Raw genomic sequence first — 15252 nt, 5'->3', positions numbered from 1 at the left:
AATGGTCAACATAACCGGCCATCTGAGTCAACCAACAGCCGTTTGGTGCCGAAATTCGAAGAAACTGGGTCGCTGCAAAACGTGACGACAACGCCCGCGCGTCTTCATTCGGTCGAAAGTATTGCTGCTGTGGAAAAAAGTGGAGACTAGACCGCGACAACTTCAATTAAATAGGCTAGAAATCTGCATACTCAAAACAATTCTAAAAAATCTGATTAAAAAGTTGAGAAGTTATGTTTTTTTTTTGTAGACTGTACTCTATTTTTATAAAAATTGAAAAAAAATTTAAGAATACAAATTGTTGCATATATTGTGAAAAATTCGCTGTGCGAATCCTTTTTTCCGGCAGTGTATGTATAAATGACAAATATAAAGCCCAAACTATACCAAAAATTTAAGTCGTTTTCCCATTGACCAATTTGTAAAAGGAATTCGCTAAGTGTAGACAAAATATTTAAATCCGACACAGAGCTTGAACGAGTCTGATACTCATTTCCGACCGGGTTATCAATTAGACCAAATTAGCTAAAATGTTGCTGCTCGAATTTCATTTTCGTTTTCCTTCTTCTGTTCCAGTATGTATTCTTATTTTTTTATGTTGACTTGGAAAAAGATACTAATTAGCATTCATTTACAAATGTACTAAAAATGTAGGTACAACATCGCAAGCTGCTAAATGAATCCGCTTTGAATGCATGCCACAAAAGCGCAGAAGGCTTGTGAATTTAATTTTCGAGTTCCTTTAAGTTTCAGAGCGCAACTGTAAATCTTTTATAATCTTTTTAACATGTACTTACATATGTATATATGTATGTATGTTTATATTTTCGTGGCTGGATTTACGTAGTCTATAAAAATGTATGCCAGATGGTACTGAACCTGAATCAAGGGAAACTCGATTCGATATTTCATACTACTAAGCCTTATTTTGAGTTTCATATTCCCCGAACCGGTTCACTTTTCACTTTTGGCTTCCATGTATTTATGATGGGCGGACTTAAAATTTACGGGTGAGTTTTTTTTCGGGCGAAACTCAGGATACGGCAGAATATGTATGCCTAGACGCAAATAATAAAGTTTTGAATTGCATACATGGATGCGGCAGCTGCACGGAGTATAACAAGCTAACCGCGAAATGAGATTCCTTCAAGCAAACCTTCATCGGAGGAAAACCGCGGCGCCCACCTGCCACAGCGGAATTTAAAAACAAACAGGGCACAACGGGAACAGCAGCTATATGACTCTCGAGAAACTGTAAACGCAATGTAACGAGGAAGTGTACACAAGGAGCAATAGAAGACGTAATAGAAGGAGTAGTAGCCGCGCAGAGCGGACATAATTACTCATGCCGTGTAGTCCTTATTGCGACTCTGGACATTGAAAACGCGTTTAACAGCGTCAGATCGGTCGACATACTGCAAGCTCTCGAAACAAGACTTGAAATTTCTGCGTAATAAAAATAAAATTTCGAATGAGTACGACCAATTCCATCCTCCTGTACGGTAGGGAATTATGGACCGAATCTCTAAAGGTACAGAACCAAAGGTAAGAACCAAAATCTTGCTATCGTGCTTGCTTAAAATAGCCACAGCGAGGCAACAGACTATCCGAAAGTGGCAGGAATAATGGAACTCGGCTCAGCAAGGTAGATGGACCGCAAAACTTATCCCTGACCTAGATATCTGCATGAAACAAGTATTTTTAAGCAAAAAACAAAACCGACTTAAATTCTCATATAAAATATCAAAAGTTTCGTTAATTTTTTCATGATCCAGTGATCGGATCTAAACCAAATTAGTATGGGACTACCCTTAAGCTACCACCTTTCCGATACAAAACTAATTATAGAAATTAGTTAATGTGGTCCAAAGTTGTGCGATAACATACATACAAAAAAAAATATTCCGACGAATTGAAAACCGTCTCCTTTTTTTGAAGTCAATGCTACTATTTTCGAAGATATCACATATAAATTTTGGTCCGGATTGAAGTCGGTTAAGGCGTGCCGTACAGGGGTCAAAGTTCAGATTACCCTATGAAGACGTCTTAACCGACTCCAATCGGAGCAAAAATTTATACATATGTGATATCTGTAACGGTGGTATTACCGATTGAGGGGGTGAGACCTAAAAAAAAGCCTTTATTTGATTTTTTTTAAGAACCACCCTAATGTACATACATATAAGCCGTTCAGTGCACACATCGATTATCTTCGCTTTCTGAAAAATCTTAAATTTAGGTGTCAAAGCACTTAGTGTAGTCATAACTTATCACCTTTATAATAACTTTATATAACATACAATAGTACATAATATTTATAAGAACGGTATTTTTTTTATTTTATAATATAAATGGAATATTAAAAAATAATGTACATTATTTGATCGCAACAAAAAAAACAAAAAAAAAATAATTTTTTCGTATAAAAGCAGTATTAAGGATGCATTTTTGGAATCCAACAAAAAAGTATAGATACCAGCGTACACTCTACACCTTGGCGTTAAATATTTAACGCGAACATCTCCAAATTCGATTATCAAGTTTCAATTCGAAAAAGCCATCGTTTTATTTTTATTTTTCGAACACAGACTTCAAAAATTTAAGCCAGGCCGAATCATTCTTAAGTTTTTGGACAGCTCTAGATATAGACAAGTGTTATTTGAGAATCCACTACTTTCGCTACTCGGAATGGTTGGCTAATTGTCAGAATCTATATAGTATCGAATATTACGCTTTCTGCTGATAAGTACTTCTTTCGTTAACTACTTCAGTGATTAGCTGCTATTTTCATTACCATTTGGATACCCCAAACTTGCACTTTATTATAATAAAATTTTATGATATATAAAACTGCACACCTAAAACTTCTATAAAAACTAAAAAAAACAAATAATTTTGGTCAATATTTTTTTTTATAACATTTCAAATTTTTTGTTGGGGAACTTTTTTTCGTTTTGGGGGGAACCCTACAATTGTTTTCAACTTGTTTTTATTGTGTAACATTTATTAAGTGGAACAGGAGAATCGATTTTCTTTAAACTTACTACCTTTTCTGCATTTTGCACTAAAATATTTAACACATTAAGGCTCCAGTGGAATATGAACATTGCCAGTTTTGCATCACTGTGCCTTGGTTGGTACAGAAGAGAGACGGCCCGTATGTTATATTCTTCAGCTCGACTAAAGTCGTGAAACGGTTACCAAACAAGAATTCTGATACGTCCGAGCATGGTTTGGCTGAGTTCCCAAATAAATTGACGACAGCTCTTAAATATTTCACAGGTTACTTATACGCCCTGTACCCCATTTTTCGATTCCCAGCGCAGAGATATAATAACAAATAATTTTCCTAAGACGACGTTATCAGTGATGTGTATTCGCTTATTGTAAATTTTATCTTAATCTAGCTTCAATAAATTGTGTTAGTATTAATGTGATTGCAGGCGCATGACTTTGTGAAGTTCGAGCAAGCAAACTGAAAACCAAAACTTATCAAAGAAATTTCTAATCACAGCCGGATATTCTAAACATGATTAGTTTTTTACAAGTACATACTTATAAACACTGATTAGCTGTTATAGAAACAAAACATAGGAATTAGTTCACTCACCACACTTTAAAGCGATAAAATTAGCAAAAAAAAAAGAGCAAGAGATTGAGCTCCAAAAGCCTAGCGTACTGCCTTCATTATTGACGCCAACAACTGTTAGCACCAACGCGCCGCTATTGCCGCCGCGGCTTGAGTAGCGGCACCGGTTGGCTAGCGTCTCCAGCAGCTAAAATCCGACGAGAGAGATAGATAGAGAGAGAGATGCGCGATGCGCTCTGTGGCCCACTTGGTGAGCCAGCTCAGCCCGCCTTAGCCGGTGAGCGTGGTGGCCTTTTGCACTTTTTAGCCAAATGCGCGGCATAATGCGACGCACCAACAATATTGTACATATTTTGCGGTGTTTACTCAGCGACTACGAGGCGGGAGCTTCTGCATTAATTTCTGTTGCCACTCAGCGTTTGCCGTTGGGGTCTAACTCTGAGCGGTGTCGCCGCGCGTACGCAGTTTCATTGCGGTGCTGACTGGTGTGGTGTGCTAAAGTGGTTAGCGTGCCGACGTGAATGCATTATTTAATGGCACACGCGCGCTGAACTCAACGTGGTCGGTATTTTTTACTAATATGGTTTTTGTTTTGCGGTGTGCAGTGTTGCTTGAGGAGTGAAAATAATAATTTCGCTAAAAATTATACTCCTAAAAACAAAAGTGTTAAAAATGGAGATTTTGATAAAATAAATTTTATAAAAGCAATTAATAATAATAATAATAACAAAATCCATAACTTAGTGCTTAGATTGCGTTGCTTTACTCTTCTACAGTTCATTCGAGCATTTGCTTTTTATTTCGGTCATTTCGCTTGCTAATCTCTTATTGTTTGTAAAAGTGGTTAGACAAGTTTTTTTTTGTTGCAAATGTGTCGCGCCGCCTTCGCTGATTTGTAGGTGAAATTTGATTGCGTTTTTGCATTCATCTAAAGCAAAAAAAAAAAAACGTATTTCGAATACATTCAAATATGAACAGCTCAATGCGTTATTTCTGAAAACAAAAAAATTTTATTTCTTAAAAGTGCATTTTTTAAACACGGTTTACCTAATTAAATATTTTTTCCGTATAAATTATTTTCTTATTTTAAAAAAGACACTATACAGCGCTGCAGAAAACTTCAAAATAAATAGCGAAATATAAATTAAAAATCGCAAAAACATGGCTGTGGATTATGTACTCGAAGATTTGATGGCCAAACTTGGTAAGCTTAGTACATAGTTCTGCGTTTCATTGCCGCTTACAAGCGGAACACCAATTATAATTAGAAGAAAAAATTTAAATTTTAGAATGGTATCATCCTCCAAGCATATATTTATGTATGTATGTATGTATGTGAATAACTCATATATAAAAAAAAAAATGTACTTGCCAAACCTAAAGCATAAAAAATGAATTTTTTTAGCGCTTTCCGATAGCGCGTGGGCGTGCATACGTATATGTATGTATGTGCATTACGGTGGTCCAAAAAAAGGAAAAATGTTAAGCTCTCACGCCCATTACATTTTCTGGGTTTTTTGGCGGACCTATAAAATATTGTTACTACGAAGAAATAGCTAATTAAATAATTGAGAATTATTCTACTGAAGATAAAAAAGTTTTCCGATCGAAAAATATTGATTTCCAGAATTATATACCATTTCTACGAATAATATATAAAATACATGGAGAACTTCATGGGCTTTGAGGCAATTCAAATATAATTTTTTTTTTAAATAAATTTTTTTCCCATTTAGAAAAATCCTTGGCGGTGGGAGCTTAACATTTTAAACTTTTTTCCTCACCGCATGTATTTTTGGACCACCCTAATGCACATATGCATATGACGAATATATGCACATAAAAATACATGCTCAAATATTCGCATAAATGTTTAGCGTTTAATAAATTTCGATGCCTACCAAAAATTACTACACTTTTTCCACCTCTAAACAAAAAAATTTACTGTAAAAATTTGTAGTATTAACTTTATAATAACCATAGATAAGACTTTCGTGTTAATCCGATTCCGATCCGATCATTCTAATGGACTTTATTCCAAAGTACGTACATACATTTTCAAGACGGCAATTTGGTTTTTTTTTGCATTTTTGCAATTGATAATTGTAATGGAGTGTCAGTACCGGGTTGGACGACCGCAATAGCCAAGTGACTGCCATCTTGTTGCGCCCCAGTAGGTTGTATTAAGCCAAGCAGTTGCCTACTTGAAGCGCCACAATAAGACGCATACGAAAAATTGGATACGCAGTTCTTCCAAAAAGCTAACAAAAAATATCGGCACGAATGGTAAATACAAATATTTGGCATGCAAACAAATATTAAATTTATACACCCGTATACATTCAAATGCTCATACTATATGTATGTGTGTATATTTAATTAGTTTGAAGAGTCGCACAGCGGGATAAATAAAGCCGGTCGTGAACAAATTTTATATGATTTAAATTTTTTCTTTGAATAAAAGCTGACGAAATTACTTATAAATCGGTGTACTATTCAAAAAACTTAATTGTAAAAATAATTAAATATCTTTTTAAAACCCGGATAAGGCATTGCGTCGCTTAAAAAAAAAAAAAATAAAAATAATCGGATTGAAATTGACACTTGTTGACTGATTTGCCCACGACAACCTTCATTTGCCCCACTGTGTGTAGTACCTCTATGCACTTGCACTTAGTTTCCAATGTTCTTAGTAATATTTAAAAATATCTATGGGATACACCCACCCACGTGTCGTTCGGTCAACACTTTTCGCTCATTTTATTTCAAGTTTAGTTTGTTGGTGTGTAACTTTAATATTTTGCGTTGTGTCTAAATTCTCTTGGATAAATACGCCTCACAGCTTTCAATGCCGCCCATGCCTTTCTAATAATATCTAAGTATGCAAAACGTACACTGAGAAAAGAGTTAAGTTACTTCAACTCAATATATTTCTCTCAACACATGATTGGGTTATATACATACATATAGTTACTAAATCTTAAATATTATATTTAGTTGACATAACTAAAGCAGAGCCTGCAAGTAACCATTACATTTCTTTGTAGAGTTTTATTTTTAAATAATCCTCAGTTTTTTATTTATTTTTTTTTTTGATCAAGAATAATCGATGAATTTGAATTTGTATATTTTCGATCAAATTTAATCGTTATTTTGCGATTTTCGATAAAAGAAAGTCGTTATTTTGGATTTTTATTTTTTCCGATAAGTTTTAACAGTTATGATGGAGACTGCGTTTTTAAGAATGCTTTAAATGTTTACGGGTATAATATGATCGAAAAAAATAAAAAATAACGGTTAAATTTGATCGTAAAAATAAAAATCCAATTTTAACGGTTAAATTATGATTTTTGTTATAGCCGTTACGATCCCTGAACTAAACTCTTTCCTCAGTGTACAATAAAGTTGAGTACAGTGTTTTGAGCGCAGTTGATTTCTTTCTTTGAACTGGCTACACCAGGGATATAAATACCAGCATGGCCGTAGATAAGAATATTATAATATGTACATTACATATTTTTTCACAAAAACAAATCAAAGTTAAGTAAGCTACATATACATATTTCGAAACTTTCATATCTAATGCAGTTAAAGTCTATCTAGGAATTTCAGGGAAATTAATTTCTCCTCGTTGCTCTTAAAACCTCTTGATATACTGATGTAAGTCGCACCGATAAATCGGAATTCCCAGGAAACGTTTGTGCTTAAATCACCAGGCGCATCTCGGTCGAAGTAGCTTTACACTTAGTTCGGGTGGATATCGGGGAGCACCTTCTCACCAGGGCTTTCATAATCTTCCTAAATAAACTCTATTTATATGCTGGCTCTGTCAAATTTCTTCATCGCAGGCTTTGTTGCAGAACTGCTACTCAAAGTGGGTCAAACTATCCATTCAGAGGACATTGAGTAAGGGTATCCCATAGCATGGAATTCTACCACCACTTATTTGGGTCGTTAACTGTCTGCTTGAGACTTTGGAGAGGTGTATCTGTTGGGTGCTTTCCCACGCTGATAGCACCCTTAGTTAAAGAAACGTTCTGAATTTTTGCAGGCGTACTAGAATTTGGTTCAAAACTAACCTGCTAGTTGTAGAATATTTTCACTGGACCCTACTGGATAAAACATGCAGATCAGTTAGTTATTTCATCTGCCACTATGACTGCCTAGTTATACCGAAACGACTTTTCTAAGCTTGAACATATCGTCGAAATAAAAACTAAATTTTATTCGCACATACTATGATTGGCCGAGCAAAAGAAGAATTAAATCACAAATAAATTTAATTTTTTATTTGTCCAACGAATCAAAAACAAATAAATTGTATTGCTTGTGTGGTCGATGAGCCAGATCACAAATCAAATACATAGATTCCTAATATTAATACCTACTACAATTTACCATAAGCCTCGAACTCCTTTAACATTTTTAAATAAGTAATTTTAACGTATTATTTATCACAATTTAAGTCAATGCATATCATTGCATACATACATATGTTTATCTTCTAATAATTTTCTATCACCTATTCAATTGATCCTCTAATTATCCGCACATCCATTGTCACACGAAAAAAAAAAATACAGAAATATTTAATTGAGTACAAATTGAGTAAACACGAGCAACCTATTCGCCAGCGATAAGCCAATAAAAATGTATTTCGGAAGGTTTTTTTATAAATACAAACGTATGTACATACATACATATGTACATATATATTTTGTTTGTGCCAAGCTTATCAGTTGAATTGTGTAGTAAAATTGCTGATGACAACGCTTGAAGCCGAAGCCGTAAGTTGTTGCTGGTATTTGTTTGCTTCGCAGCTGACTTTGGCTCACCGCGCTTATCAGAAACAGAACAGAAAAAGGTACATACATAAATAAGTGGCAACGACAGATCTGCGAGTAATGTTTGCCTTTGGCGGTAATGTAGCATGCAGTATATCCATACAAATCATGCGTTTTGTATTAGTTAGTTAGTTATATTGTAAACAGACTTTTTGCTGGTGGTGTTATCGCAAGATAATATCTAATCTTCAAGTATGTATTATTTAAGGTTCCCGTTATCTTATGCTTGCCAAAGATTTCTGTTGTCCCCTCTATATTTTTGGGTCAGCAAATATTTTGCAGATATTTAAAACCCATTTGTTTTTTATGTATTTATCAGGTATTAACGTTTAAGTCCCCAGAACATAAACAGAAAAAGTTAGTCCACTTTTTTATTTTTTTTTTTATTTTTGGAATGTTTAAATTCAAATATTAAAGAGGTCGATTATGATCTTGTATTAGTATGTACATACACTTAGCTTTGTATGAGTTAATAATTAAAGATGGAACATTACATGGTTGTTTATTTTTTTTTTTTTGGCTTTCTTAAGAGGAGATTTCAAGTGGAGAGAAAACTTGTCGTGCTTTCGTCGATAGATTCTACTAGCTTCTGTTCTCATCATGTGAATGTGGTGTGTTCTACCTATGTGGATCAATAGCACTATTGAGATTATTAAAAGATGCCTGTACATTAGCGTGCGCCGAAAATCCGATTTTACAGAATTTTGATTGGTAATAGCAAAAATATGGTTCATTATGCTCTACATAAACACAATCTGTGTAAAAGATTACAATTTTTGGTCAATATCTTAGGCTCGCCCAAGTCTATCAAAGTTCAATGTGCTCCAAAAATAAAAATTTATAAATGCATTAACTAGTTTATTGTTTTTTTTTTTTAATAAAATTGCAAGTATCTTCGAAAGTTTTAGTCCCACATAATTTGGTATATGCACCTTTTTGCAGAGAATCGAATTAAGCTAAGGAAAAAAAATTAAATGTAAATTATTTGTTTGTCAAGTTAAACCATTTTGCATAATTATTAATTTAAAATTTGTTAGCCCCACTCCACTTATACTTGCCGTTTCATTGAAATGAATTAAGGCAATACAATTTTCTACCAAAATCTACCAAATGGAAAACGTGTCTACCATTCCACCAAAATTAAAATTTAGAAAAATATTCTAACAAACTTGGCAACACTGGTTCTGTTATGAGTCATAAAAACTGATATGGAATATGGGTCCTTTCCCCATACTTAACTATTTTTTTTTGTTTTTTTTTGCATACGAATTCCTATACATATACCATTTAAAAAATTTCCTAAGTGCTCAGAATTTATGAGTTTAAACTGAGTCTTTCTTTCGTAATAAATATGATCCTGAGACCAGTCAACTAGACTGAATCGTTTCAGCCTCTAATATAAATCCTAACTTGGACTCATATTGGCGTGCCCTTTTAAGAAGGGAAGTATATTTTTTTCTGACTCTTTTTTGGAATTGGAATTCTGAGACTTTTCTGAATCTAAAAAGTGTCCGAATGTTTATGAGATATGTATGTAAATATATACATACATTCATAAAAACATACATATGTACTTAATGTACTTCATAAAAATTGCGAAATCATCTCAAGTCATCGCCCGCAATACATACTTATGTATGTATGTGAGTACATGTGCTAATGGACATTTTATTACTTCCTTCGTGAACCGTTGTTTACACGGAATTTACGTGAGCGTGCTAGAATTTATACTAGCGTTCTACATATTCACAAACAAATGCTTTACTTCATTTTCACATGCTTAGCATAAAAAAAAACAATTAATTATTTAAGCAATGTATTGATAATTTTGTGGAAACGCAGAGGTATTGACAAACATAATACGTTTTTTGCTCATATATCTGTGTAGGAAAATTTCCGAAATTTGTATCATCTGACGAACATACATACATCCATATGTCCTACATACGTCATATGCCACTGCTATGTATAGTGCATAAAAAACATGAACATTTTTCATTTTCATTTGTTTTGACAAGTGTGCCAAAAATTCAAGGAATTTTCATAAAAACAAAAATATATATATATGTATATATTTCTAACAGGGTATTATCTGACCCAATTAACAGATCATATGCCTGCACCCTGCACTTTCATAAGTAATATTTTCTAGAATAGTAATAAAAATGCGGGTTTTTCATCATTCTTGTTTAGCTATTTATGCACTTTAAAGAAAACAGAAACAAAAAATCTTTGCTTTAGAGATATTTGGCACAAATTTAGATTTGATGCTCACCAAATATGACATCACTTTTCAAAAATGCATGTGAAAAAGTCGGAATTTTTATGCTCTCACCCCCTAAGGTTGTTACGATCGAAAAATATTGATTTTCCAGAATTCTATACCATTTCTAAGAAAAGTTATTTTTTCCCATATAAAATACGTGTAAAATTTTGAGCGCTTTGAGCGAACTCTAAATATTCTTTTATTTCAAAATAAAAAAAATAGGGGTATATATTTTTCGGAGCATTAAAATTCCGGCATTACTTTTTTTGAACTACCCTACTGAGCACCCTGGGTAGGGTTCTAGGGTTAAAAATGTAGTATGATCTACAAGGCTCGAGCCAACTACATAACATTTTTATCTATGTTTAAGTTTAAACCGTTTTGTCATTTGAGGGGATTTTTTCAAAAAAGCATCTTTAAAAAACCATTTTTCCAATTTTGGAGATATTTTCAAATCGGCCCAGCTCGCTTAAATCTTAATATTTTTCCGAAATATTTTGGTGAATATCTTAGAATATAATAGATTTTATAATTCCAATGGAAAAGCACTACCGATTTTTTTTTATATGGGAAGTGATGCCGTCTAATGTACATATATGGAATTAAATATTCACTCAGCAATGTGAGATTTCTCATTAAACGAGGCTCTTTTTAGATTTAAATTAATTTCTTTTTCTAGCAATCACCTGCTTTAACTATTAAAATTGGTTTTAGTCTGGGAAAAATTTCATAATAATTTTCAGTCTATTTAAACATGTAAAAACCTTTTTTTAGTAGATAATTAATTACAACTTTTTATTTATTTATGCGATCCCAGAAATCCCCTGCGGCTTTTAAGAGAAAAGTTGCCAACGTGACCGTCATAAACTTGTTTATTCGCTTTAAAATATGTAGTAATGAATAAATAACATATTTATCAAAGTAATCTAAAAATATAGTTGAATGATAATAAACTGAGATACATATACTACATATGTACACAGACTCATACTGCTATTACATTAGTACGCCTCACCAAACGTTTACATGCTTTCAAAGCGAATCATAAAGCTTGAAAATAATAAGTGAAAAATATTTACATTGTAAATAAAAGGTACTGGAAATAAAAATCAGTTCTGGCCTGAATGATATCTTAAATTTTTCGTCGACCTTTTCACTGTAGTACAAATTTTGTATGGAGATAGCTACATCTTAATACTGTGTTCCTTAGTATTTGTATAGGTTTGGGGTCATATCTCAAAATTTTCGAATAATCTAAATCTACCAGGTTAACAAAGAGAGTTGAATTCATTGATTTAAGATAGATGAAAAACCAGTACCGTAACTTTTCCAGCTACCTCGGTGCGAGTTCTCAATCAGTTCGATTTGCGGCTTATGTATTTAACTACACATAATTCGAACTCTGCACACATAGGAATATTATAGGTATTTTCCCGAGAATAAATTTGGAAAAAATCTAATTTTATTACTAAATGCACGAATCTTTATAAAAGTTTTATGAAGTCAATATGTAATTACTTAGTCCAACTCACTTGCGATTTTCAATTCAAATCACCCTTATGATACTTCAAATTTTCAAGGTGAAGAGTAATTATATATACATTGTACATACGTTGAAAGGCCAAACCAGTCTTGAAACAAATGTTGAGCTTAAGCTTATAAGATTGCTAGAACTGTATGTATATTTATAAATATGCGGATGTACTATATACACACATACAACGTATGTATGTATATGCAAATGCATACAAATTTATATGCGAATACATACATACATATGTATGTACATATGTAGTATGTGTAATAATACTGCAACAATTAAAATCTGTCAGGCTACAAATATCCGTTATACTTTTAATTGAGTACTTCTTTACGTTTAGGTATATCGATTAAATGAATTTTAGAAAATTCCAATCGTCAGCTACAATTTAAATGTTATTCAACCTTTATACACCCAGAAGCGACGCTTTCACAACAGTCTCGCCTTTTTGCGATTTTATTGCACATATTTGGCGCGATCGTCTCAGCAATTAAAATGCTTATGGAAAATCAATACAAATGTATGTATGTATGTGAGTATCTCATTTCAGTAGGTGCGCATATATGTACATTAGGGTGATCCAAACAAAGTAACGTCGGAATTTTAAAGCTCTAACCCCTTGTTTTTATATTTTGAAATTACGAAATATTTAGAGGCCGCTCAAAGCACACAAAATTTACCATGCAATTTATATGGGGGACAAAAATTTCGTGAAAGTGATGTAGAATTCTTGAAAATCAATATTTTTCGATCTGAAAACTTGTTTTCTCTTGAAGAGACTTCCTATAACAATACTCAATTGTTTATTTAACCTTTTTTAATATTAACTATTTATTAAAGGTCTCCCAAAAACCCCAAAAAACGCAATGGAGGACCCATAAAAAGTCGCTAGTATTAAAAATGGTAAAATAGTAATAGTAATAGTAATAGAAGTCTCCTGAAGAGATACAGAGTTTTCCGATCGAGAATTACATACCGTTTCCACGAAAAATGGCTGTTCCTATATAAAATACATGCAAAACTTTGAGCACTTTGAGTGACCACTTAATTTTTTTTTAATTACGAAAAAAACGGGTATATTTTTTTTCGATATAGAACCCTACGATTGTTCTGGTAGGAGCATTAAATTTCCGGCTTTACTTTTTCACACGCATTTTTGGGCCACCCTAATGTACAATCATATGTATGTATTTACGTACAGAATAATCAATATGTATGCATTTGCCTGGATATACCCATTTTTGTAGGCAGCTTAAGGCAGGCATATGGATGTATGTATGTAGCAGAGTCATTACGAATATTCGCATTCGAAACCGCGGACCTTCCGCAATAACTTTAACATTCGCATTTACAATAATCAGTGCGGAGTTTTTGCGATTGCGAATGTTATGCAAGTGCACTGATTAGACGTAAAACTGGAAAAGAAAATGACAAATTGTACACTCTAAAAAATGCATGTAAAACTCTTACTGAAAAGGGTTTATATTTCAACCAGAATCTGTTTAAATATACGCACAAGAAGAGAAGTTTAAAATATGCACATAAATATACAAACGAACTGTTTAAAATTGCAAACACTTTGAACGTACAAATACATTTTCTAGTAATAATAAACTTTAAGTGCTCATATTTAATCAATTTTAAACATTGTTTGTGTAAGTTTGCTCTACGCTACGAATTTTGTATGTAAAAGTAAACAGACAGAGTTTAATTTGTTTACTTAATATGCGTAAATTTTAACAAAAATTTTTTAGAGTATAGCTAATATTTTTTCCCTGTGGAGATGCGGACATTGCATGTAGAGGTCACAAAATTCTCATTCGATTCGGCTGGCAGCCACGGCTTTAAAAACAGAACTTTGCTCGAAATTCTCATACCTGAAAGTCACAAATTTTATATTATATTTTATTTTTCCCACAGCAAGTGATCGGAACGAACAGTTATTTAGTGGTGCAGGTCACCGCATATTTTGGACACATTAATCGATTTCTATAGTTTTTTTTTAAAGGACAGATGGTCCCATACTAACTTGGTTTACATCTTAAATTTGTATATGAGAATTGAAGTTAATTTTGCTTTTTTGTTTAAAAATTACTTGTGATTAAATATAATGCTGAAATTTTTGAACTCAAGTACTATATAAAATACAAATTTTTAAAAGTTACTAACCTTTACATTTCTTCATTTACCTAATTAGCTAAATTATTTCTTAAAAATACTTGACGTTCGCATCCGACGATGTCTGAAAGTTCATATTCGCAACATACCTAGTATATAGGCATGTACGAGAATATACATCCATACATATATTTAGGTAGATTAGACCGTCCTACCTTGCCGGCGAGTATAAAAAAGTTCGTCGTACATCCGTACAAAATTTGTTTTATAACGATTTTGGTTGAACCTTTTCGACTTTCGGAATTTACGGTGACTAATGGAATAATCAAAAACTTCCTTAGCGAAAGTTAGATGATTTTTGGTAAGCTTTGATTTACTGACATTAGGGTGATGACTTTAGAACAAAAAAATTGTCCCCTCTAGTCCATAAAATCTGTATATCATAATTTAAGATCCGACTGTAAGTGCCGAAGATATGACAAAAAATACATATGTACATTCGGTAACAAAATGTTTTTTCCTTGAAAAATACTGTACACTTAGCGGTGTACGGAGAAGTTTTTTTCTGATACGGTCTAATGTCAGTAGTTACAATGTATGTACATATGTACATAGTACCCGGTGTCAAATGATGGCGTAGTATGTATTGAAGCATAAGGTGGCATGTGCATTGTTGTGTAAAAGTGAACCGTTTGTTTGGCCTTTTCTAATTGATTTGCAATTTTAATTAACTAATTTCATTGCTAAAACATTTACACATAGAAGCGTAAGTGTAGGTTTTGAAAATTTATTTTCTGTTGAGTTGTCGCGATATTAAGGTTTGTATAACATAAATATATAAACACTATATGTGTATTTATATGTACCTAGGTAGGTGTTATGAATGAAGATTTTT

At 33.0% G+C, this 15252-nt stretch overlaps 1 protein-coding gene across 2 annotated transcripts in view; it reads left to right on the top strand.

Annotated features, from left to right (window-relative positions):
• Positions 1-4002: 4002 nt before the first annotated feature.
• Positions 4003-15252, top strand: part of LOC118738730 (organic cation transporter protein) — a 42930-nt gene continuing 31680 nt past the window's right edge. Inside the window, exons 1-2 of one of the 2 annotated variants that reach the window (XM_036469686.1) lie at positions 4003-4150; positions 4685-4793. In XM_036469686.1, the coding sequence (XP_036325579.1) occupies positions 4751-4793 (43 nt within the window). In that variant the 5' untranslated portion in view covers positions 4003-4150; positions 4685-4750. The remainder of the gene's footprint in view (positions 4151-4684; positions 4794-15252) is intronic. The other variant, XM_036469665.1, reaches the window with a different exon arrangement.

This window comes from Rhagoletis pomonella, unplaced genomic scaffold (genome assembly GCF_013731165.1).
Source record: "Rhagoletis pomonella isolate Grant_MI unplaced genomic scaffold, Rhpom_1.0 Rhpom_scaffold_00001, whole genome shotgun sequence".
NCBI classification, from domain to species: Eukaryota; Metazoa; Arthropoda; class Insecta; order Diptera; family Tephritidae; genus Rhagoletis; species Rhagoletis pomonella.
This window is presented reverse-complemented; position numbering and strand designations above follow the sequence as displayed.